Source organism: Thamnophis elegans, chromosome 10, assembly GCF_009769535.1.
Source record: "Thamnophis elegans isolate rThaEle1 chromosome 10, rThaEle1.pri, whole genome shotgun sequence".
Lineage (NCBI taxonomy): Eukaryota > Metazoa > Chordata > Lepidosauria > Squamata > Colubridae > Thamnophis > Thamnophis elegans.
In genome coordinates this window covers 44,352,105-44,379,410 of record NC_045550.1, presented here as the reverse complement: position 1 = coordinate 44,379,410, position 27,306 = coordinate 44,352,105, and the positions used below count along the sequence as shown (strand labels likewise).

At 36.7% G+C, this 27,306-nt stretch overlaps 2 protein-coding genes across 2 annotated transcripts; one reads left to right on the top strand and one right to left on the bottom strand.

The window, feature by feature from the left end:
• The first annotated feature begins 2,051 nt into the window (after positions 1-2,051).
• Positions 2,052-24,642, top strand: ERICH6 (glutamate rich 6). The gene is given in 16 exon segments (XM_032225685.1): positions 2,052-2,466; positions 3,490-3,595; positions 5,520-5,570; positions 7,454-7,497; positions 7,499-7,513; positions 7,704-7,820; positions 13,768-13,866; positions 13,956-14,110; positions 16,036-16,121; positions 18,507-18,578; positions 18,581-18,654; positions 19,589-19,619; positions 19,622-19,673; positions 21,314-21,469; positions 22,183-22,408; positions 22,686-24,642. Coding segments are annotated over 15 exon segments (1,545 nt in total). The 5' UTR covers positions 2,052-2,466; positions 3,490-3,495; the 3' UTR covers positions 22,953-24,642.
• Positions 22,691-27,104, bottom strand: LOC116514344 (glucose-dependent insulinotropic receptor-like). The gene is given in 3 exon segments (XM_032225891.1): positions 22,691-25,833; positions 25,835-26,064; positions 26,067-27,104. Coding segments are annotated over 3 exon segments (936 nt in total). The 5' UTR covers positions 26,389-27,104; the 3' UTR covers positions 22,691-25,449.
• Positions 27,105-27,306: the final 202 nt, after the last annotated feature.

Sequence of the window (27,306 nt, the reverse complement as noted above, 5' to 3'; positions counted from 1 at the left end):
GGATTGTAGTTTCCCCAAATTTTCAGCCAGCATACCAAAGTGCTCTAATTCCAATGATTTGAACCTTCAGGAAGATCATCACTTATAGGTCCCAAAATTAGGTAGTCATCACACTTGCTGACTATAATATTTATAGAAATTTGCCCTATAGTATTATGTTAATTTGGCAATATAAGATCTTCAGCAGTTGCATTCATTCCTATATAATGCAATAAATTTTCTGCCTATGTCAGAAATGCAAATAAAATATATCAGTATCACAGTTCATGGTCAACACACACATGACCTTAGGAAGAACTACAGTACTAATAGCACTAGCACTTAGACTTATATACATCTGCAGAGTGTTTTACAGCACTGTCTAAGTGGCTTACAGAGTCAACATATGCTCCCAACAATATGGGTCCTTATTTTACAAGATCTCAAAAGGATGAAGGCTGGTCAACTTTGAGACAATCAGGATCAAACTGCCGGCAGGGGCAGAGTTAACCTGCAATACTGCATTCTAAACACCACCACCAATGTAATTCCTTATTGATGCTGGATCTCCTATTAACGTGACAGTATGCAAAGAAAAAGTATAGTTGGAGTAACCTCTTAGCCAAATGAGTACCAAAATGATGGCATTAAAATGAAATTTAGCAGAGTTATGTTAGAATAGATTTATCTGTTTCTGTTTATATGGATGCAGACTAAACTATGTGCAATCAAGTTCTTCATTCAAAACAATGCTTGTAGGAATTTTTGACAGACCCTATTTGTCTTGCAAGAGGTAGGGGAAGACAGCTATAATAAACAGTCGAGTCAAATCTGATTCCATTTGAAATATCTGAGAAGGAAGAGGGAGGATAGATTTCATTAAAACAACAGAAGCCCAGATTGGTTCTAGATGCTATTACACTTGGCATAGGATCTTTTCAAAATCAATGGAATTAGTCATATTTAATCTGTTGGTCTCAATTTTGATCCAAATCAGCTACAACAATAGTAAACATGCTATAATGCTTTAAAGACTTAACATAAATTATACATACTATTTCAATGCAACAAAACTATAACACAGGTTGCTATCATGAGTGTTGCAGATGAAGCTAAGAGTTGGTTCATGAGCTGACAGTGGATGCTATAGTTTAATGATAGTTTTCTTGATTCATAGTTTTCCATTAAATATCTCGGTTTGAAATAAAGGAAAATTCTTGTAGCTTGGGCTTTAGATTTTGGCAGTAGTTTGCTCTCCCAGCTTGTTTCAATTTAGTTCCTGAACATTTTGTTACCAGACTAGGTAACATCAGCAGCAGGATTTTCTTGTCCTAGCTAAAGAGGAATAAGGCAAGAAAACCCTGCTGCTGATTTACCTAGTCTGGTAATGAAACATTTAGAAACTAAATTGAAACAAGCTTGGAGAGCAAACTACTGCCAAAATACTTCAGTTTAATTGGATTACTGATTGATTTTACAGAATGTATGCCTCACCCTAATCCTTAAAGGCACTGGATATCATACAGTGTCAAATAAACAACAAATGAAAAACAGTATAAAAATATAAAACACAAAAAAACAAAGATAAAACCCATAAGGTGCCCCACCCTTAGCCCTACTGAAATTCAACAGCAAACTGACCAAACATTGGTTCTGTAATTTAGGCCCATTGTTTGTTTGTTTTGCAGTGAGGATATTAAGGATGAAATATTACTAGCTGGCTCTAAGAGCAGCTGTTATTATTCTTGTCCCATTCCCACTTAATTCCCATAGAAACAAGCTGAACTCCTTAGACCAAAGATGGCAAACACAATTTCATTGAGGACCGAATATGGGTTGTGTTTGACCTTAGTGGGCCAGGGTGGGTGTGGTCAGCTCGATGCCGCTCATGTTGGGGGCGCCTGTAGTGGCCTGAGTGCTCTGCCAGAGAAACAGGCTTCCAAACTCCGTTTTCGGCTGTGATGGCTTACTGCAACCCTTTGCCAGTGAAAATTGAGCTTTCACCGGCAGAGACACCCGGCCCAGTCCTTTGCTGTTTCCAGGGCAGCCGCGTGGACCAGATCCAAGCACCCCATGGGCCAGATCTGGCCCCTGGGCCTTGAGTTGCTTTAGGGCCAAAGCATTGTCTGACAATCTCAGGCCACAATCTTTCCAGGATCATTTGCCACATCTGCTGACGACCTGAAAGTTTGGAGTCTGAGCCAGAGATAATCTGTTGGTCATCTTCAGATATTTAGTTCACTTTCTGCCAAGACAGAAAGGTCTGGGTGGTCACAATATATTCAAGACATAGAGATGGGCTAGAAGCCATTAAAGCTATCTCAAAATAAATGATCTATAGGAAGGTATTTTATATTTAAACTTTTCATAGCCAGTACAGACCAAAATTTGGTTTCCATGTGAATGATACACTTGTTTTATGAAACAGGAAAAACAAAGAGCTTCCGAGTATATTGGAGGAGTTCGGAGAGAAAGTGAAATCAGAAGGTGAGTATTTAAGATGAGTAGCAGTCTAAATAAAGTGAGATCATGTCACTATTAAGTAACAATGTTCCATGCTTTCATGTTGTCTCTGTACATTCTTCTCTTCCAAAGATGGTTGGAAAGGTTGGAAATAACGTATGTTCCTTCTAAATTGTGTTTTAAACAATGAGTGTAATTATAGTCTCTTTTCAGCCAGGCAGCTAACAGGTTTCCTAGGAATCAAGGTATCTGTCGGTTTTGTGAAATGCTGGACTACATTGTGTAGGTCTAATGATGTATACACATGGGCACCTGCTGGGGACAGGAGAATAAAATACAACATTAGCATATTAAATTAATTAACAGTAACAGAGCTAGAAGTAACCTTGGAGGTCATCTACTCCAACCCCCTGCTCACACAGGAGACCTATACTAGGGATTTGAACCACCAAAATGCGACATTTCTGATCATCAAGCTCAGTGTCTAGCCACTATTGACCTTGTGTCTCAAATTCCACAACATACTTGAGTCAGACTTCGGGACTCAGTCGATAATGGTGGTATTTCTCTGATGATACAATTGTGCATGTGGCATCATTGTGGCTTACTGTGAGTGTTACTGCTTTCTGATTGACGGAAATGCATTCTAGTTGGTTTTTTTAATCTTTTAAACTTATCTATGGCTACAGTTTTGTGCTTGCCGCTGAATTAATTTTTCATGATTGATGTATTTCTTTTCTTCTCTTCTTTCTCCTCCTTTGATATGTTTATCAACTTGTTTCTTGGAAGAATTCAGTAACAAATAAGATTAATTGTGATCAGATAAATATCTCTCAAAATAAGAAAGTTTTCTATTTTAGCCCACTAAGTATTAAGAGTTATACTGGATCTTCGCATAGAATGCTACCTTATCTGTTGGTAAATTGCCTCCAATATTTCGCTTTTCTATTGTTTAAAGCAGTGGGCAACAAATATCATTTTGGGGCATGATGCATTGGAGTTATTTGAAGATAATTTGATTGCATGCTTTCTTATATCTGCTGAAAGGGAAATATGGACACGATTGCTGATATGCCTCAGAGACCCTTAGAAATATCTGTCTCAATGCAGACAGATGCAAGTTGGCTTCATGACCACATCTACAAGAGAAAGTGTAAGTAACAAGTTTATTGCAATGTTGGAAAATATATATATATATATTCAATATTATATTATATAATATTTATATATATAACTATATATAATATAATTGAAGACATTTTCATGTCTTGAGGAAGGAAAAATCTGGTATTTGTTTACTCTAACTGGAGGTGCTTTGGGGTTTCTTTCCACAGCATTTTGCTATTGATATGTTTTGTTACAGAAAGTAGACTATTTGAACCTGGAATCCTTGGCATATAACAACATGCTTTACCAACCATTAGTGGTTCTTCATGAAAGTACAGTTAGCTATGTACCATAGGCAGGGAATGAATTTGAACCCAGGATTTTCTGTTAAGCACAAATCTTCATTCTGCAATTTATCACACTATATAATTACTACTTTATCATTGTCTGAATATCTCTAGGGAACTTCAGTTTGTTTATGGGGATATATCATTGCAGGCTTATTGGAAAGTTCTGTCGCTCTGAAATTTGGGAGCTGGACTGTTAAAGATAAAGGAATGGAAGATAATGTGCTAATCTTAAATAACTTCACTGATTGCCACCTTTCTGGTTCTGATTGCTATTTATTTTTCCTAGAAAGCCACATACAACTTTGGAGTCTAGAGTTCAGAAGGATAGGCTACTTCCACTCAAATTTGTCCAACTGCTAAGGGCCTTTTATATAAAATTTGTAGAGCTCAGGTTAATGAAGGCAGTAGAACAGTCTGAATTGTGACACCCTGCTGTAGAATACTTTTTTTCTGGGAAGATCTTCTGGCATTGAATCTGGTTGCTGCAGCTGGTGTTACTCAAAACTGTGTGCTGGTATTGTTTGGTATCCTAATTGTACTTTTCATTTAAAAATATATTTTTTGCTCAATATGAATTGTTAAATTGTTAAACTTTATTAGAAGCTGAAACACAGTACATATTAAATCTTTTAGATAAGAATGCATTAACCGAGTTTAAAGCATATGTCCAGGCTCATGAGTATCCTGCTTTTACTTTACGAACTATAGTTAGGCCACTGCTTTTCAACTGCTTGGCAACTTTGTGTTCATTTCAACTCCCAGATTTCCCAGCTAGCATGGAATTGAAGTCAGCTAATGTGTGGTGACCAAATTTTAAAAAAATATGATCTAGAATCCTCTTGGTCAATTTGGTATCAAATTCTGCTATCCTGCTTGCTACCAGGTGCTACCAGTTCTAAAGTGGTAATATTGGAAGGAGTATTTAACATATATCCAGTTTTCATTTCATACTTGTTATTTTTTTTAATGTTTTCTGTCTGGCTTTTACCTTCTGATTGAATTCTGTATTCCTCTGATCATTCAAAATCTAAAGTGGAAAGCTGAGTAACATTTTCTGAATTATAAATATCAGGGTTTAAGTTTGAGGATATTTTTCCTACTCTGTATATTTTAAAGGAAAATACCTAGAAAACCAAAAGTTTTCTATTCCTTGTCAGGCTGAAAAATGACATAGGTAAGGTGGTGACAAAAAACCTAGGTAGAACATCCAGTGAAATGGATGTGGTTTAATTTAAACTGAATGATGAAGTAAAGTGAGTGTGTGACTGTGTGTGTGTGTATGCCACCTCATTGTTATCTTTGGAAAGGGCCTTAGGGTAATCATGGTTACTCATAGTTTTGGAGGCTGTGATCTCTAGTTAAAACCCTTGTGGTTGGCAGTGCATGCTGTCTCTGCAAATTGCAATCTCATATTGCTGGGAAAATTTAATTTTTCTGGTTTGAAAAACAGCATGAAAGCAGAGGAGCCTACATGGTTCCCAGTGACCTGTTTGGACATTCATTTTCTGCCCAGTTGCTGCCTCTGATCATTTTCTATTTAACCTATTTTTGATCTTCTTCAAAAGAGAGAAAGAAGAAAAGAATGTTGATAGAATTGGGCTGCTTTTTTCCCCTTTTCAGCTCCCCTTTCAAGCTCCAAAGGAGCACCAAGAAGAGGTTCCTCTGAGAATGGTAAGTTGCTACCCCAAAACATTTATTATTCATTTTGAGAATAATTTTTATTTCTATACTTTTTGAATCCACAGATTCCTATCAATGAGCTGTCAGACTGTCTGTACATCTACCATGTTTCCCCGAAAAAAAAGACAGGGTCTTTTTTTTTTAACCCCCCCCCAAACTAAGCGCTTGGCCCTTATTTTGGAGAGGCCTTATTTTTGAGGTGAAGGAGGCGGCAAGCATGGTCACCTCATGGCTGCTGTTGAGTGGCAATATTTTCGGGTAGGGTTTACTTTTGGGGGAGTGCTTATTTTAGTGCATGCGCTCAAAAGCCCAATTGGGCTTATTATCCGGGGAGGTCTTATTTTCAGGGAAACAGTAGTATGTTATTGCCTTTTAGCACTAGGCTGCTAAAGACATTTAGCTTTAATTTCCATGAAAGCCGAGGCATTTTGATGGTTGCTGGTAGATTCTCTCTGTCTCTGAATTGTATAAAGGCTTTGCTGTGATTTTCTGGCGTGCCTGTCAGTATCTGCGACAGATTCTAATCAATAATTAGGTAAAGGTAAGATTCCCCTTGCAGTATGTGCTAGTGTTCCGACTCTAGGGGGCAGGCTCACTCTCCGTTTCAAAGCCGAAGAGCCAGCACTGTCCGAAGATGTCTCTGTGGTCATGTGGCTGGCATGACTAAATGCCGAAGGCGCACGGAACCCTGTTACCCAAAGGTGGTTCCTATTTTTCTACTTGTATTTTACATGCTTTTCGAACTGCTAGGTTGGCAGAAGCTGGGACAAGTACACAGAAGCTCACTCCATTACACGGCACTAGGGATTCAAACTGCCGACCTTTCTTATCAACAAGGTCAGGATCTTAGCCACTGAGCCATCGTGTCCCTGATCAACTAATTAAAGTTACTTTAATTAGCTGAGGTTGTAAAAAGGGCCAAAGAGCAAGTTAACAAACATGGACTGTGGAAAAACAGGAAAAGGTAGCTTCTTCAGGCTATCTCTTTGCTCTGCAAGTTGGTGAGGGGAGGAAAAAAACAGGTCAGTAATAGAACGATAGTATTAACTGACTGTAATAGTAAACATATAACTGACAGTCATCAGGAATGTGGTAAATGTGGACATTGATTGCAAAGTCCCTTTTTCATCGCTGTTGTAATGGAGCAATTGCAGTCTGAGATGGTTCTAAATGAGAACTAACTATATATTCCATAAATTATATGCACTATTTTTATAATGTTCTAGCACAGGTGTCAAACTTGTAGCCCGGGGACAGATGCATGATGTGCTGGCCCACACATCTCCATTTTATCAAAGGGGAGAAAGTCACGATATGTGATATGATGACACAAGTTTGACACCACTGTTTTAGAAACTAAATGATCCCACTCTCTCTTCCTAAAATGTAGTTTTCTTCCAGCCTAATTTCCCCAAACTGCTGACCCAAATGTATTAGCCCCACAATGCTGAGAGTGCTAATCTCTGCATTGTCCAGTGAGACCAATTTGAAGAAAGACTGCTGGAACCTAAGAATCTATTTAGAGTTGGCTTTTTTTTTTAGAATTTCACTGGCTACCACATGCTAATCTGATTAGATTGGGATTGAGAAATTTGTGGTTCTGCGTGCTGTGGAATTCTAGATATTGAATTAACATGTTAGGCTAACCAGACCATCACATGATGTAATAATATGATTTGTCAGGGAAAGCCTGCTATATTACATAGTCATGGTGTTTGTTAATTTGGATGTAATACAATGTATTGCCTAAGCTATATATATATATATATATATATATATATATATAATATATATATATATATATATATATATAAATATAAAGTTCAGAAAGAAGAACATACCCTTTCGTAACTAATTTGTTTATTGATTCCTAGATATCTATGCTGTTGTGCCCCAAGACCTCAGCTACTTAGAAATTTTTATGCGACACAGAGGTATTGATCATATGTGGTCTCTATACAATTTAGTGGAACTTATTTTCATTTTAGTTTGCCTATCTCCTTCTCCATCCCAGCCTCTCACAGTTAAATAAAAATGGAGACTGTTTATTGTGCAGTGATGCTGGAGGAATACTCTGAACAAGTGGTTGAGGTTTGCAATAATTTATTTTTCTCTTTTTTTAAGTTTAGAGAAGACTTCTTAAAACTGTTTCAAGAATCTCTGCAGACAATTTCCAGTGTTGGCCCACCTACTATTATAGCTTATAGACCAGAGTCATCAAGAGCAGATATTCACATTGAGGTAAATGAAAGTTTAATGAAAAGAAGGTTTAATGTTTAGTTTAATGAAAAGAAGGGCAAGGGGAGACATGATAGCAATGTTCCAATATCTCAGGGGTTGCCACAAAGAAGAGGGAATCAAACTATTCTCCAAGGCACCTGAGGGTAGAACAAGAAGCAATGGGTGGAAACTAATCAAGGAGAGAAGCAACTTAGAACTGAGGAGAAATTTCCTGACAGAACAATTAATCAGTGGAACCGCTTGCCCTCCAGAAGTTGTGAATACCCCAACACTGGAAGTCTTTAAGAAGATGTTGGATAGCCATTTGTCTGGAACGGTATAGAGTTTCCTGCCTAGGCAGAGGGTTGGACTAGAAGATCTCCAAGGTCCCTTCCAACTCTGCTATTGTATTGTAATGGCTCTACTCACCCACCTCCTGTACATTACTTTGCACTGTAAATTTGTAACTTCTTACTCTTTACTGAAATAGTCAACACTGTTTACCCATTTCCCTTTCCTCCTGGATAGGGAGGAGCACTTTGGAGAATGAGGGTGAAGAAGGGAATTAGGAGAGATTTTAAGAAGACTGATTGTTCCATTTTCACTGGTATTCTGCTCAAAATTCCAGTTTCCCATAGATCAGGGGTGACAAACTCAAGGCCCGCAGGTTGGATCAGACCCATGGGGTACTTAGAGCTGGCCCATGGGGCTGTCCTGGAAACAGCAAAGAACCGGCCTGCGGTGCCTCTGTCAGAGAAACGGAGCTAGGAAGGGCTATGTTTTCTCTGGCAGAAGTTTGCAGGAGGCCAGCACAGCCAAAAATGGAGCTGAGGTGCCCGTTTTCTCTGGCAGAGCACTCGGACCACCATAGGCACCCCCGACATAAGTGATGTTGAGCTGGCCACACCCACCCTGGCTATGCCCCCCCCCCCCGGAGGTCAAACACAACCTGTGGCTCTTAGTTAAATTGAGTTTGAAACCCCTGCCATAGATATTTCTGCTGGGGAAAGAATTGTGGGAATATATATTATGTTCAGTTTAGCTTGGAGGATTAACCTTTGGTTTCTGAAGAAAGAAAATAGTTACCAGTACACGCTTCTACAAGTTTACTACTTCAGAATAAAATTGCCTGACAGAATACTTCTCCTTAAAATTCTGTACGGATGAAAAATTCTGATGAAAAGCTGTCCGTACCAGAAAAAGTGGTGCATTGCCTTCTATCCAATATATTAATTTCTGATTACAGTTAGCTTTCTTTCTTTTCAAGTTTATAATGCTGAAGTATTTAACAAATGAAAAACACAAATGCAAGCAATAGTACTAAAAGATCAATCCAGCCACAAAAATTATAAAGTAATGAAAGAGGAAAAACAAATCCCCTTTTGTAAATTATGTAACAAACCAAATAACTCCCAAGAATTTGGCCATAAATTCAGTTTTTACCTTTCTATTTCTGGACATAAGAATATGAAACTATTCATACATGTGGTCTTCTCACTTGCAGTCTGACATCTCAATAAGACTGCATCATATATAAGATTTTAGGCTAGCTTAAGTAAATATCCGAAGATACATAAACAAAATGAGATAGAGCAGCTGCCTTGGATAATATTGGCAAATTCATTCTAAGAATATAACAGCTTTTAAAAGCCAGTTGTCTCTAAGTTCCCTAATGAAATTGCAAAATGAATCATTTACAGTTGGTTTTAATCCCTTTAGAAAGAAGAAAAAGCAGGGCCTTTTCCTACTTCTGAAACAGGTGGGGGTTAGAACAAAAAAGCAGCAATGATGCTTAGTAATTGTAGTGCACAGCTGTCTAACACCATCTGTTCCAAGGAAGTTCAGAAATAAGACATGAAAACGCACAAAAGGGTTTTTACACCACCTTTCCCATACAGCAGGATTGCTTTCATATACTTTATGTGTTGTTTACTACAGACAGAGCCAGCGTCATCCATGTGACAATTCATATTTGTGGTTTTCATTTATTTTCTGAGGACTGGCTTTTTTTTTTTTTTACAAACTTTGGTTAAACATTCCTGAAAGGCTATTAGAAATAAACAAATATCAGGGCAATGTGACATCAGCCAAGGCTAAGTAAAAGCATAATTAGCTCTCAAGTTGAAGTTAAAAGATCAAGTTTGCTTCAAAAGCAATTGGATATTTGACCAAAAATCAATGATTTGAGATTTTCTCTTTTCTCCCAATAAGCATTTATAGATACAGATCAATATATCTATACCTACAAATGCTGCTTAAGGGAGACAAGAAAAATCTTCCTACCAATCAGCCAGCTTTTCATGTTGAAATCTGGAAAGAAGAGTAGAAGGGACCATTTTTTTTTCTATATACCTTGTGCATACAAAATCCTTTGACAATCCAATGTTTTTTTTTACCTAATCTTTTCCATTGATGTTTATTTTATTGGGTTCTGTAGGGTTTTGTCTAATTTTGTGTTCAGATAATTGGTGTGTATTAAATTTTTGAATAATACTAATGATTCCTGCCAAATTCCAACCTTGCTTAATTATCGCACATAGTATGAATAGTATAGTTGCTATATTCATAAATATTAATCTTAAATGGTTTTATAATGGGGAATAGGAAATTATGAAACAAGCAAAAGTTTTTATGTTTCATTGATTTCTATTACTATGAGCTAGCATAAATTTAATACTGTCATATAGTGGGTTTTAAGAGTTCTTAACTAAATTTTACAGCTAAATGCCAAATTACCATCTGGTAATACATATAGCTAGATAATTAATTTAGAGAGAGTTGCATGTTTCTTTTTCTCTTGTTAAGTTAAAGTTACCCGTGTCATTTCTGTTTAAGCATTCTAAATAGCAAGACTGTGTAATACTTTGGATTTAATTCCAAAACAGAGCTTTAGAGTGTATGAAAGCATAAGCATGGCTTCCATTTGCTACTCATTAAGGCAGCCATGTCTTTCTCAGGTTCATATGGCTGTGGGTGCCATGCGATCTCAGGAAAAGATGTGATACTTCAAGTATATTTTGTGGAAACAGACCTAAAGCAGCCCTATTGAGAAGTTCCAGAACATGTTAACAGTAGATGGACAAAGTTATCCTTGTTCAGGATTATAATTCATCTCACTTGTTGTAACTGGGGTGGGTATCAATCTTAGCAGCAGAAACTATAGAGTACAGACAAGATGGCAGACACAATTTTCAAAGTCAAAGTTGTGCTTGCATATATGATGTATATAAAAAATCAGGTGCAGCTTTGATTTGCACCATCTTGGCTTTTGTTATCACACTCTGCAGATACCCATGAACCTTAGTTTGGACAGGATCTGTTCTGAACTCATTAAATCACTGGCGGACAAAAAATGTTATGTGTCGTTGTGGGGTGAGAAAGCAATCAAAGCATCTAATTCACACAAGTTTGTTCTAAACTCTGAGCAATTCTGTTACAGGTAGCCTTTCACTTACAACTGAGCCCTAAATTTCTGTTGCTAAATGAGATGTTTGTTAAGTGAGTTGTGTCCCATTTTATAACCTTATTTGCCACAATCGTTAAGTGAATCACTGCAGTTGTTAAACTAGTGACGGGTTTTTAAGTGAATCTTGCTCCCCCACTTGACTTTGCTTGTCATAAGGTCACAAAAGTGGATGACATGAGCCTGTGACATTACAGCCATCATAAATATGAGTCAGTTGCCAAGCGTCTGAATTTTGATCACGTGACCATAGGGATGTTGTAAAGATCATAAGTGTGAAAAATGGTCATAGGTCACTTTTTTCAGCGCTGTTGTAATATCAAAGGATCAAGGACTACCTGCAATAGCATGCAGAAAAGATAATTTTTATTGTGTAATATATTCCCATTTTTATTGTTTATCCATGCAAACAGTGGCTGTTTATTTCCAACGAAGTGGAACATTTTAAATTAGTTTGAATAAAATCAAGAAACTAAATTTTGCTATTTTAACCTCATGGTTAGGAATAGGAATCTAGGATTGCCAGTGGTTTCACTTCCTCTTCAGTTTTGTTATTCAGTAGTTATTATTCCGTCCCATTGTAAGTTGAGGACCATTTGTATTTGTTTTTTAATGGAAAGAAAGAAAAAGATCCAAATATATTTAATCCATTCACCTTGGTTAGTGCACAGGGAGAGAATGAAAGCAAAAACTGGTTGGAGTCAAAATGATTACGTCTTGATGACTACAGTCCACATAGGCCTTATAGTCAAAATGTCAACATAAAATGTGATTTTTAAATAGCCAACATAATAGGCCAAATTTTGTGATTTTTTCCTTCAGGAACTCCTTTACAATATTCTTTGGGCAAGCAAACAGCATTTGCCTCTTCTGTTCCTGTTTCCTTCTCCAATTACCCATGAAACTTTGCTTTAAATTTCACATTTGTTAAGTAAATAAAATTCTCACTCCTTCTAGATGTGAATAAATAAGATGGCCAGTCTTTTAAACGTTGAGTGTACATGTGGCCTACATATCATTCATGACAATCCTCCCCAATGTAATATATGTCCCACTGATTTATTTACCATAATGATATACTAACCTCCTACAATCTGTTTTGCTCCTCACAAGAAACACTGCAAAGCCCAAGTCAGTGATCATTTTCCAGTAGCATTGTTTTTAAGTGACGGTCGTAATGTTTATGCCCGAACGGTCTGCCATCACTCTTCAGGCACTGGTATTAATCCAGAGTCTTTAAAATGAGGCTCTTCCCACTCGCCCAATCATCTGTTATTTTGAGCTGCCCACTCTACTGTTGTATCAGGGGAGTTTTATGGTCCTGTTTTCTTTACTTTAAACTCAGAGATGTTTACAATAATCTGTGACTGAGAATAGGGTTTTTATATCAAGATATAGGTACATTTTCTAATGATACCAACCATGTGTTTTATGTGCGTGTTAATAAAATGCACATGTATCTATTTTGAATTTTGCTTCAAGAAGATACAGGAATGGGTATTTATCATTCTGTAATTTCCGCACCTAGTCCCATCCATGACAGGATCATGCTAGTGGGAAGGGAAAGTGGCTACCAAAAAAACCCCCATAGACTTCATCAGAATATCTAATTTCCTGTACAAGCTCAGAGCCATTAACAATATGGGTAAACTGTATTGGTAACATCAGTTGCATATGAGGCATAAAGGCAAGCACTTCATTGAACTAGAAAGTTCATAGAAAGAAGCACACTTTTTCTGGAATGTCATTTAAAACAATACCTTTATATACATTTATGTTTAAAGATTGATTTTTCCAAGCTGGATACCTATTGATTCTTAGTCAGCATAGCCTTTGCTGAGAAATTTAGGAGCTGAGATTCACATCCCTAGAAGGCCCTCAGGTTGGGAAAAAATATTCTTTATGTAGGTATATATAAAGGCAGGTCGATTTTTACTCTATTTGCATTTCAGCTGAGAAAAAAGCCCAACTCTGGGTTCCAAAACAGGCCAACTAAGAAGTCCCAGGGTGATGTAGAAGTGTGGGCACAAAGCAAAAGAGACCCATATCCATCTGATAGGTTTCCCTCCAGCAAGAGTAAGTCCACTAGCCTGTTTTGCAACCTCTAGAGCTCTCTTGCCTGTCGACATTCAGTGGCTCTTTTGTGGTTGAATCAATGCCAGTTTTAGCATTAAGCCTTAAAAAAGCTTAGCATCCTTTAACTGGCTGAAACGCCCCAAAGTGATCCTGAAATCTGCATTACTTTCAAATGTCACTACTTTACCTAACCAGTGATGATAGAGCCTCCTCCTGCAGAGTCAGAACATTCTAACATGGGGAGCCAGAATGCAGTATTTTAGGGGAGACTGTTCTAGTCTGTACAATTCTACCCTCTATTGGTAACTGGGTCGGCAATGAGGAGAAAAAGTTCCACCCCATAGAAACCCAGGCTATGAACCCTATACCTTTTGTCTTGATAACTGTGATAAAACTTTCCAAAATGTTCCCCTCCCTTCTTTTCTGCAGGTTCCGAAGGAAACTCTAGAAACATGTGAATTCTGTGGTAGCCCCATAAAATACTTTCCTTCATTTGAAAGTCTGGAACACATAGAAGAATGGGGAAATGTAAGTAATGACAGCACATTTACCACATGGTTTTCCATTGGGTACAAGGTTCATCTGTCCAGCTGGTAACAGCAGGACTTGCTTTCCAGCGTTTCTGTTGCCAGCAATGCCGGGAGCTTCATGAGTTTATTGTCAATGAAAAAAATCGCTATCCAGTGAAAATGGAGAAGATTAATATTGCCCCTCATAAGGCCCATGGAAGTCAAGCTGACCGAGAACGGGCAAAAGAAAGAGCTCGACAAAGGTATGGAAAACTGGGGTGATAATAAATTTGAGCCCTTAAGATGATTTGGGGGACCACTGAAAACTGATACCTCAGAGCTACCTGTACCTCTGAAAGCTCTTCATGCTTCCTTCATAAATCTCTAGATGTTGATACCAAATTTAATGTACAATATGACAGAAAGAAAATTACTAATTACACAGCTGGAGACTAATAACTATGTTGAATTTTAATTTAAATGGAATAAAAGTTTATTTTTGTCCTAACCTCACCCATTACTTTTTGGAGTGCAATCTATAGAGTATGCAGCTTAAAGTTAGGTAGCTATTCTCAAAATGGACCACTTTAAAACACCACTTACAGTGCAAGCAGCAAGAAAGGAAGTAGGAAGGAAATGTACAACATAGAATTTAGAATAACAGAGTTGGAAGGGACTTTGGAGGTCTTTTAGTCCACCCTCCTGCTCAGGCAGGAAACCCTATACTATTTCAAACAAATGGTTGTCCAATCTCCTCTTTAAAACTTCCAGTGTTGGAGAATTCACAACTTCTGGAGGTAAATTGTTACTTTTGTTAATTGATCTAACTGCCAGGAAATTTCTTATTAGTTCTAGGTTGCTTCTTTCCTTGATTAGTTCCCATCCATTGCTTCTTGTACTGCCCTCAGGTGCTTTGGAGAATAGTTTGACTCCCTCTTCTTTGTGGCAACCCTTGAGATATCAGAACACTGCTATAATGTCACCCTTAGTCCTTCTTTTCATAAGACTAGACATATCCAGTTCCAGCAACTGTTCTTTATGTTTTAGCCTCCAGTTCCCTAATCGTCTTTGTTGCTCTTCTCTGCACTGCATTCTAGAGTGTCAACATCTTTTTTACTTTGTGGTGACCAAAACTGGATGCAGTATTCCAATTGTGGCCTTACCAAGACATTATAAAGTGGTATTAACACTTCACGTGAATCTTGATTCTATCCCTTCTTTAATGCAGCCTAGAACTGTGTTGGCTTTTTTGGCAGCTGCACCACACTGCTGGCTCATATTTAAATGGTTGTCCACTAGGACTCCAAGATCCTTCTCACAGTCACCACTATTGAGCGAGGTACCTCTTATACTGTAACCTACATTGGGTTGTATTCTGCAGAAAATGCAGTAGAGAGTCCTGATCCAGGCTGAGATGTACAAAACAGATTAAAATTTAATTCTAGCAACATAGTGTTACTATTGATGCAGAAATCCTCTGGTTCTGTATATTGCTTCATGTAGAATTGCACTTTCCCTTGGCCTGCAATTTTGGGGTTCTCCTGGACTCTCAGATTCTGGAGAATATCGAGTGGAAATCACATCCAAGAGAGTTTTGGTACAGTTTCATCAAGCATGCCAGTCTATTCCTGAATTAAAAGATACCGGAGACAGTAACCTATGCCACTGGGTTATCTCAATTACACTACAGAAGTTTGTCTGTCCTTGAAGACCATTCAGAAGCTGTAGTTGGCACAAAACGCAATGCCTTCTGACCATCACTAACCAATTTAGTAGCATAATTTCTATTCAAGAACTGAAGTTGCAGGTTGCACAAAAGCCTCAGGTTCAATCTCTCTACCTACAGTATAATCTTGCCATGGATGCATAGCCCTAGAGAGGGAAGGCAGGGACCTGAAGTATGGCATTCTCACTGACAGCCCACTCTGAGGTCAGGCTAGTCCCCATCCATTACCCTTTAGGAAGCAGGTTAAAACCATTCCCTTCCCCAAGGCATTTAGGGGGAAAGAATTTAATAGATGATCGCAACAGATATTTTTAAAGCTGTTAATTTTTTTAAACTGATGTTATGGATGTTTTCATGTATCCCAGTTATAAGCTGCCTAGAGTTATTTTGAGTAGGGGACAAAGAACTGTAATAAATAGATTTAAAAAAAAAATTCACACACCTCATATTTTAATGTTGCAGGCTCAAAGAGAGACAAATTGCAAAACAAGTCGCTTACATGGCTGTAGAAGCAGAAAAGAGTGCATTACCAATGCATATCCCTGAATGTAAGTTGGATTATTCCACTGTTATTTATGTTTTTGTTACTATGCACAGAAGGAAGAATGATTCTTTTTCCGTATTCATTCATAAAGAAGAATCACCCAAATGCATATCAAAACTTTAGCTCTAAGTTACTCAGTATAATTTCAAGATTAATTGTGAACTAGAACCTAGATTTCCCTTAGTCCATTACCTTTATCATTATAACATATTGCCCCTCAGGAATCTATTTTTATTTGATCTGATGCACCCAAATATGGGCAGATCACAGTAATTTAAAAAATGAATACAACAAAATATAAAAAAATAACTACCAGAAGAGCAAAATTAACTACATAATAATCACCAGATTATTCTAACAACATAGCAAGCAGGAAACATCAGGCGACAACCATCTGCCCTACTTCAAGTCCTGGGTAAATACAGATAATCCTTGATTTATGATCACAATGGACCCCAACATTTCTGTTCCTAAGCAAGACAGTTGTTAAGGGAGTTTTGCCCCATGTTATGACCTTGTCACAGTTGTTAAGTAAATCACTGCAGTTTTTAAGTTAATAAAATGGTTATTAAGTGAATCTGACTTCCCCATCGACTTTGCTTGTCAGAAGGTTGCAAAAGGTGATCACATCACCCCGGACAATGCAACTATCATAAATAAATAGATACCAGCTGCCAAGTGTTCCATTTTTTATCATGGGATTTTGGGGATACTGTAACGGTCATATGAAAATTGTATAAGTCACTTTTTTCAGTGCTGTTGTAGTTTTGGTCACTAAGCAGATGGTTGTAAGTCGAGGACTACCTGTAGGCAGGTCTCTAAGGCCCAAGCACAACTTGCTTATAATGCAAGTAGAAAATGATTGTGTATATAGAGAAAATGAGAACAATTGTTGCCAGCTTTGCACAAAGGAATTTTTTCTCTGTAGCATGTTCTCCAACAATTTCTAGCTACAGGATTAACAGTAGACTAGAATATTGTCTAATCAAAGGAATTGGAAGGAGCTGTTTAAAATCCAATCATCTGCTTTGTATTGAGATACAAATTTAAGTATTCTAGATAGATAGCTACCAAGTCTGTGTTTGAATACATCCAGCGAAGAATATTCACATTTCTGGGTATGAGGCAGCCGGGATATCACCATATCACCTGGGTATATGAGCCCCCAGGCTCTAACTAGCTTTTGAATATCAATATAGACTTAATATGGATTTTTATTAAGTTGCAGCAAACCATACTGGAACAGTGTGGCAAGACACTATAAAGGAGGGGCACAGGAAGCCAAGCGTGGGTGTAGATGAACAGAGATGAAACTGCCGATAGTTTAAGACATTATAGGAGCTTCTCTTTTTGTATTTTTCCTATGTACTTCTCTGTTTGTAACATTCCAAAATGAACTTCTCCTTTTCGAAATGTCATATTTGTCTCGTGTATGGAAACACCGTGAGAAAGCTCAGTTTGTAGCACGGTATAAAACTAACCCCCCCGGGCAGAGCCCAGGCAGTTCAGATTTTGGTATGTGAGCACGCTTAACTCAATGCATCAATAAACCTGTCTCTCTTGCACCTTCGTGGTCTCACGTCCCGTTTTTCTTGAGCATTGTGGCGAAAGCCTCAATCTGCTGCAACAGGTATTTGGTTTCATTGTTAAATGGAATTATACCTCTATCGTAGTTGTCTTTAAAAGCCCCTTACCCTATCATTAGCTATTCATTTTAATGATGCCATTTTCAGTATGTCCCAATATCAGTTACTGAGATAGCAAAAGCATTAAAGAATTAGGGCTGTTTTGTTATTTCTGGAGTTTCTCTTGAAGCCTCTGGATTTCTCTTTATGCAAGATGCTGGACTTCATGACCCCTTGTTTCTAAATCAGTTTTAACATACAATAGCTTTATTATTTTAGTGCTGCTTTATCATAATTGTAAATTTTAATTGTGATTTTATTCAATACATGTTGCAATCGCTTGCTATAATTTTGAAACTGCTTGGGTTTCATTGTAGTAATGTTTTATTTTGAAAGCAAGTCTGGATCTTCCTATTGCAGGACAGGGCTTTAATAAATATCCCATTAAATTAAAATAGTTTCCTCTAATAGTGTGAGCCTCAGATCCAATATTTGAATTCTCCTTGCAAAAGTTGCATGAATGGTGATAAAGGCACTTCCAAAGTAGTAGGCAATACTACTTTGTTGTTATTTATTGGATATATATGTTGCCAACTTTATTCAGACTAATGACATAGAATGCCACTTATAATTTTCCCCCTAACAATACTTTAGATATAATCTTACATGTTGACAGTTGATAACTAAAAATCCACACAAAGGAGTTTGCTTGTTCCTTATAAGTCAATCATCATTTAACTCTTATTTAATATTTTATTTTATAGACAATAAACAGCTTAAAACAATTTCCTTCTTAATGTCTCAAGAGACACTTTCTTCGGCAATAATTCATCCACCAAAATTAAAAAAGCAGAGGTTGTGGACAATACATACAGCATCTCATGCTGTGATCTCACTATTGCAAATGGAAAGGTAAACACCTGATTCTATATACTAGAAGCAATTTTTGAATTTTACATTTCCGGCATAAAAATATGCAACTTTTTTTAGAGCTGAGGACTAAACTTTTAAAGCAATGTGCTTAATATACCCATGCCAATTATACGTGGGATTAATATCAAGTAATGGCTAGGAGCACTTGATTTGAATTTTAAAGGTGAAGTAAATATAGCATTATTTTCACTATATGATCATTAATTTATTTTTGTGGCAGTGAAAATACAATTCTTTAAAAAAAAGAATTTGTCCAGGAATTAAGGAGTGCAAACAGCACTGATAACAATGGTGAATCCATGCCATTGGCATGGGCTTGTAACTAATTTTTGAATTGGAAAACTAAAATAATCCATTTCAAATGGGAATTTGAGTCCCCCTGGGATTGAGCGGCATATAAACCCATTAAATTACAAAATTACGAATTACGAATAGTATTTCAGAATACTTTACCTAAAGTGCAAAGGGAAAAAAGTGTATTTGTTACAGGGCCCTCTCATTTTCCTTCCTCCCAATTAAGGCGATATACCTTCCAATCTTTATGCCATCTTTTGGGACATATAAAAATCAATGTACTTGGGAGTCAGATGACATTGTTAGCCACTGCAGACAATAATAGGACAGACTGCAAATTGAATTTCTAGTGTAAGGCTCCATTTCCTCTCTCATTTTCTTGGTTTAAGCTTGTCATTTAGTTGCTGGCATACTCAGATTTATCTGTTTGTCTACATAATGGCATGTATATATATATAAAACAAAGCATGTAGTGCACTGTGGCCCTTTGTTAATAATAAACTAGATTTCTAATTAACTCCATTTTGTACACCAGCCTTATTATTCTCTTTATCTTACCTAGCTCCTGAATCCCATAGGGAACTCTAATCTGCATGTTGTTCTTTTTTTTCATCAATAGTTGATAAAAAACCAATTCATACAACAGTACTACAAAATGGTGTGAAGTTCCTTACCATGTTTCCAGACGGCACTGCACAAATATTGTATCCTTTTATGACATACTCCTTTTGTGACATACTTTGTTCTGTGGAACTGGATCAGAAGCAAAGGGCTGCAGCAAAATAATCTGCAGCAAAGGTCTTCGGGATGACAAACACAACTAATGTTCTGTTCCTGCTATGCTTTGTAGTGACCTTATTTTTTTATAGCCACCTTAATATACAACAATCACCACAGTTAAGATTAGAATGTCTAAAATGTATTGACCTACAACAATTAAACCTCTATGGCAATGCTTCTCATTCCTGGTATCTTTTAAGATATGTGAACTAACTCCCAGTGTTCTAAGAGATGAAGTCTTCACATCTTAAAGTTGCTAAGATGGAAAATAATGTTACAGCACCATAAGCTGAGGATTCATAGGATCACTTGACTAGACAAGACTACAACTTCATAGGCAATAATGCAATACCAAAGTCTGCTTACTAATCTCTGTTGTCCCATTTCTGATGCCATAAGGGTCCAAATTTTTCATAACTACATGCCTTCTGGAATCCCGGATTTTGCCTGACAAAAATGCAGATGACAGTTAACAGAGATACAACATATACATACAGAGATACAGTACAGCAACAGCAACACCCCTCATAGAGTTAATCATAAACTTTTCTGCTGCTGAAAAATGGAAAAGGCTTAAGGCTACTTTTAAACACTTTTTCTATTTTTGTACTGTGTCTTATCAAAGCCTATTTCATGATGCAGGTAGTAAAATGCATTGAGTAGTCTTTTCAACATTGGAGCCATTCATCTTTGTTGACTTCATCATCCAGAATTCCCCAACTACCATGGCTGAAAGACTGGTGATGGGTTTTTATCCATCCAAGTGAGACGACAAGTTGAGAAATGCTGGGCTGGGTTATAGTTCAGGTCTCTTGCAATATTACAGTTCTGAAGTACAGATAGTCATTAACTTACAATCACAATTGGGACTAGATTTCTGGTTGTAAATCATGCATCTACTTCTACAATATTGTGATGCTTGTTAAGCAGATTACTGCAATGGTTAAGCAAATCTGGGACTTTTAGGCCAACACTGCAGTCATAAATGCAAGCCGTTGTTTCAAATGAGTGGTTTTTTTGCTAGAAATCAGCAAAAAAAAATTGTAGTCATCTGACCATAGGATGCCGCAATCTATTGGGCAGGTGAGCAATTGCCAAGTGCTCAAAAGGCAGTCACATGATTGAGTGGAGAAATGTCAGGTTGTATAAAGTCCAGAAATGCTTTACGGCTGTAAAACACCCATTTTGGGCCTGTCATAATTTCAAGTGGTTATTAAGTGACCAGTCATAAATTGAGGACTACCTGTGTTTTGAACCCTTACGTGACAAGGGTTCAGACAAGATCAGACCCTTGAATCAAGCTGAGAAACGGTTGCACATTTTAGTCTGTAATCAAGTCTTGGCAAACTTGAGCTTCTAGACATATAAAGTATTTTATAAGTTATACATACTGGTGATCATTTTCCTTGTGTAGTATCATCGATACTGCTGTACCACTGCAAAATTAGGGAGTGTTTTGATATTGGTACAAAATTATAATAAAAGTTCTACTTCTAAGGTAGCTAAATCTATTCTGTTTAAATAGTATTTGCTATTTAAAAAAAGACCTTAGCTACATGTACAGCTATCCATCTGGAAATCTGGCAATTATTATTGTACAGAATAAAAATGCAGGGTACATTTGTATAGTCCAAGAAGATAAGCGTGAGAAGCCCAAAATCCAGGCAATATTTGACTCTTCTGGGAAAGGAACTTGTTATCATCCAAACCAAATTGTATGGTGAGCTAACTATAAAGATTAATTTTTTGCTGTGGATTTTGTATTTAATATTTAATATTTCATATTTGTGGTAGGATTTCCATTACTTCGACATATGCAGTATTATTAGAAACATCCTTTTGTGACTGGAACCATGCTCAAGTTGTAGAAAATACAATTATTTCTAAGTGATAGATGATAAATTTATCATGCTGCAATTTTTTGTTCACTAGCTTTTTCCTTGAAATTGCAAAAATTATAAATTTGCTAGTCATTTCTGAAGTGTGATTGCTAATATCATGTTGCTTTATTGCTATTGACAGAGAAGATATGTTAATTTAGTCTTCTCATGCCAATGCACCAAACCATGGTTTACCAGTAATTAGTTGTTTTTGTGAATGGTCACATTCTAGGTATCTTGCATTTTATTGTCCACTAAGCTTATAATTTATTTTCCCCTAATATAATTTGTATGTTTATTTAGACTTCATGCATATTATCAAGTAAACATTTGCAAGAAACTTACGTTGTAACAAAAGCATTACTGTTTTCATTATAATGGGCTAACTTGGTTGCAATTCTGGAAACAATTACAAGCCCTTTTTTATGTATTTGCTTGGAATGATGAGGCAAAGGAATCAATAACTGAGCCGAACCTGTCTTTGTAATTTTTATATAGAATATGTTAAGATTGTGGTTCAAATATACAGTCAGTTTATTTTTCTTCATTGTAGGATAAATATTACAATTCGAGGAGGACATTACTCAGATCAAGCTGGCAACAAAGTGAAAACATGGATTTGGCCCAACAATCTACAGAAGCACAATCCTCGCGTAGTATTTAAACCCATCTTTCTATCCTTGAACCTTAATGTTGGTGTCAGGATACTTGGGCAAGATAAAATTGCCATTTCTTTTCTTGCAATGGGAAAACAAGCAAAAATCACGTAGGAACCAAAGTGCAGGTACATGTCAGAGAAATTAATGTTTACCTAGCCTTACAAGTTACAATTAAGCAAGGCATGGAATGTTTTGGGGTGAACAGAAAATCTTCAGGGAAATACAAAAACTTACGTTTTATTCAAAATTGATCGTTCGTGTTCTCCAGCGTTATTAATCTGTATAGCTATATTACCTAATTTAAGTTAATTGCAACATTGCTTTCATTCCCATGCAACTGTTTGAATTTCTGCTAGTCAGAGGTGTGCACTTTGGATACTGAATTACTTTTTTTTCTCTTAAAGCCATTGCTGAACACCTTCCATGGCCAAAGTGTGTAGCTGAAGATGATCTTCTGCTCTTCGCCAAGAGATTAAAGATTCTTCGCATCTTTGCTAAACTGAATAGATATTTAGACTTTCCTGCCAGTGACTGGTGGACTAAACTGCAGCTCCCTTCATTTCTTTTGAAACAGACTTCGAAATTAATATACCTTTGTAAAGAATGTGAAATAGGCTGTGCTCTGGATAAGATAATAATGGCAATACTAAATTCACCAGTTTGATCAACAGCTGATTGTTGTTTGATGTTGACTGAACAGTATCACTTGCTTGTTTAAAATATTTAATATTTATTAATCTGTTGGATTCTGTAGGTAAACTTATTTATATTTAATATTTATGTATTCATAAAATATACTATATATGGATATATGTTTGTTGCATTAGAAAATATAAATATGAAGCAAACTTCAGTAAGAAAATTGAATTATAAGGTATAAGATTCAGTAACTATTCATAAAACTCTAAACCCATTTTGCTATGGTTAAAAAAAATCATAAGGTTTTTAAGTCCATACTAATTCATCATAATTCATCTGCTTTTATTTCTCCACACTTCTTCAAGCAAGATAGTAAAATAAAACAATGGTTGGGCTGAGGATGAGGATGCTCAAGCCACTGGTTTGCATTTAGTTACAATCTGGATTGAATTAGATTCTACCAGCCACTGCCATGTTTTCAGATTACACATAAGAGTTTTGTAAAAGCTGCTGGGAAAAAAAGATTTGTTGTTCCCACTGTCTGAAATCAAACCATCCAGTAAGTACTCAGACTCATGTCCAGATTTACAAAAAATACCTAATACACCTTTATTAACTGTAAAAGCAATAGAGAATAAAAAGGTATCCTTTATATTAACAATGCTGTCTTGTTGATAAACAACCCTAGTCTTGATATATTAACGAAGTGTTATCCACTACACATGGAGGAAACTATTTTCTAGGATGTATGTTCCAGGGTCAGAAAATAACTTTCCATATACAATGCTGATGCTGATATTTTCCAAACTACAGAATGATTGTCCTAAAAAGGAAAATACTCTTAGCACAGCAGATCATTCCAGACTCTCAAATAATGCATAACTGGTTCAGGTGCAATAAAATTCTTCACAATCACTTGAACACCATTTCATGACTTGTAATGGTTCTATTAGCATAGGTAAATTCCATTTATGTATATATGTAGTTGATGAATCCTCAACTTTATAGATGATTTTATATAAGCACTTTCTATTGTTATTACTATCATCCAATCAAGGCATAGTGTTACAAACTAATTTTGGACAAAAAAGCTATGAATTCTTGTTATCTCTTGATATCTCCTTTTTCTTTGAGTTAATGGACTATTGGAAGTAGATGTGTTTAACAAATTATACCCTCCGAGGAGTAGAGAGGATTTAAAAAATGTAATTGAGTAATATGGTAAAACAGCAGCAAAAATGGTAGGACATATAATTAAAAAGGTGGGGCTGGGATGGCTATTACTTATTTTCCATTTCTTTTCATCAAAATACTCTACTAAGAATCTATGTTAATAAAGCACTCTAAAAGCCCAATTATGTATCAAAATACTTTATATTCCTATGAATGCTTTCCTAGATGTAAGCATTTAAATCAATGGGATTTGTTTGGAGTAGGATGTACTGGTATGAAAAGTTCAATATTTATATAAGTGCAATTTGCAGGGACTCTGTTTTTCATTTTTCATCCTAGTTTATTTTATCACAATTTATTTACTTAAAAACTGCCCAAAAGCAATCCCAAGGAAGCTAACTATAAAAAGGAAACCAAATGAATGGACAACCATAAAATTGCAAAGGACACAACCCTGAAAAAGTCCCTCCCAAAATATGCTTATCAAATAATAAACTTGTCCTAAATGCTTTCTTAAGTAGCAGTAGAGCTAAATAAGCAGAACCAGACAAAGTGCAAATGGACCTCATGGAAGAGAATTCACAATCACAGAAATAAAGGTATAGATAAATCTGCCTCGCATAGTTTAATACTATATTCAGAGGCACTAATAACTGATTGGTGTGTAACTTAATTCATACAGCATGTTTATAAATAGTCAAAGTACTACAGAAAAGTTCTCACAAAAGGCTTGATTTTAATATGCCATTATTGCCAAGGTTAAGGCTGAAAAGCTCTTTTTTTGTTCATGGACTAGTTCACAAATTCAAGTTTTAAGTGAGATATCCAAGTAATTTGAAATTATTCATCTGTTGGAATTGTTCTGAAATTATCTTATATACAGAGAGAAAGAATCAAAAAATGACTAGCGAGCTCTTAACTCATTTTAAAGGGTGGGATTTAAATACATACCTACTTCAGGTGTTTGCAGATTTAATTTTAAAAACTGAATATAGATTTCAATCCTTTAAACCATATTCAAAATACACCAGGAGCAATTATGCTATTATGACTATTACGAGTAGAGTTTCCCAAAGATCCACATGAAGACAAATAGGACACTCACACTGTATTATCTGTTTTAAAATACTTCATCAGGTAAACTATATCAATATTTACTTACTAGTTAACCCATCTTTATTTTCAAATAACCAAACTTATGGCTGAGAGGAAAGCCTCTCTTGATCAGAACTGTGCTTATCTGGTTTTTATGCAGTGGAGATTGAACATACTGTTCTATAATCTGAAAAACTGTTGAAGGGAGAAGAGGCAGAAATTAGATCTGATTTAATTCCATTTTATAAATCATTTCATATTCCAAAGTTGGAATGGCCACTGCCTAAATCAATAGACTTACATGGCTTTATTTGACCTTTTCCCTTATATTTCATCAGCCTGGCAAACTCAGCCCTTATATCCTTGTTGTACAATGAATACACAAATGGATTTATCAGTGAATTGGTTTCTCCGAGAAGGAATAAAAAATCCCGTAACAGTGGGCTCAGATTGCAGGATTTACAGGTAGCTTTCACAATGGCAGTCCCATAATAAGGGCCCCAGAATACAATGAAACAAACAACCACAATAAGGGTAGTCCTCAGAGCTTTGACGTAACAGAGATGAGCAGAAGGCATATCTGCATGCAGGCAAGAGCGCTGGATCTGCTTATGCTGTCGATAGGCAATCCTTCCTACCGGAGATATGCAAAAACACCAAGATCAACAATGCAGGAGTGAAAATGCCGAAACAGATTATGTAGATGTAATCACTTTTGGCAGCAGACAGGAGCCCACAGTTACCCTTCAATTTGTTCTGCCGCAATCCTGAAGAAATAAGTGGCAAGTGTCCTACCAAGAAGGAGAGAACCCAGAGGACTACAAGAGAGAGGATTACACGTTTCTTGCTCATGAGGGAGGGATAATGAAGGGCAGTTTTACCGCCAAATACTTGTCCAGAGAAACCAGGAGTAAGGTGAGAATAGAGCCAATACAAGGAGTAATACCCATGCAGATCCTTATAAGACAAAAAACCAAATTCGTATCAAACAGTGCATCTGTTGCATCATCCAAAGCATCCACAATGCACATCACACCCACAAGTAGATCAGCAGCTGCCAAGTTGAGGATAAAGACATAGTTTCTGCTTGACCTCTTCTTCAACCGACGGATGATAATGATTATCAGTAGATTAGCAGATGGGATAAATATACTTAAGATGACATGTAGCACTGCACAAATAATAGTTGACATCTTCTTTACTGTAAACTAGTAGATATATTAGGCTTAGATATGCATTGCATATGCAAACTGTATCAAGTCTTTAGGAGTAAATTTGCTTTCCAATCACCAAAATGTTTAGTCACAGCAAGAAGTGAAGACATGATAGCTACAATCCTTCTCTGGTCAGGTTTTCCTCAAAATGATGGCTAGTCTGTCTCAACATTTTTGTTGCCAGTTTGCTTCTCTTGTAAAATTCATGATACTCTTCCCTTGGCAGAGAGACATCTGAAGATACATGGAGGATCAAAGTTCTCCCAGTTAAAAGCTTCAGACAAAATCAACTAATTAGCCGAAATGGAAGGGATGTAAAATAGTCCGGAAGCAAATTTGTTCTATTTATGAAATTCTCTGATGCAGAAAGATAAGGAAGGAGTTTAACAAACAAAGAGAGACACTGCAATATCAGTTACCATTACAATCTAAGGGTGTGTGATTGTTTGTCTTCTCCGTGCATTCAAATGATCTTATGTGATGAAACAACCAATAGATAGAACTTCTCCAGAGTGTCCCTAGCTACTGGAGCCTGGGAACAAAACTTAGTTATTTCAGAGGTCTAAGAAAAGGAACAATTCTTCCAGGTGGGAAAGGGATATTGAACTTAAATTGAAAAATAAATTAGAAAACTATCACTGGAATGCAAGTTTTGTATATAGAGCCGAGGTGACGCAGTGGTTAGAGTGCAGCACTGCAGGCTACTTCAGCTGACTGCAGTTCTGCAGTTCGGCTGTTCAAATCTCACCGGCTCAAGGTTGACTCAGCCTTCCATCCTTCTGAGGTGGGTGAAATGAGGACCCAGACTGTGGGGGCAATATGCTGACTCTGTAAACTGCTTAGAGGGGGCTGAAAGCCCTATGAAGCAGTATATAAGTCTAACTGCTATTGCTACTG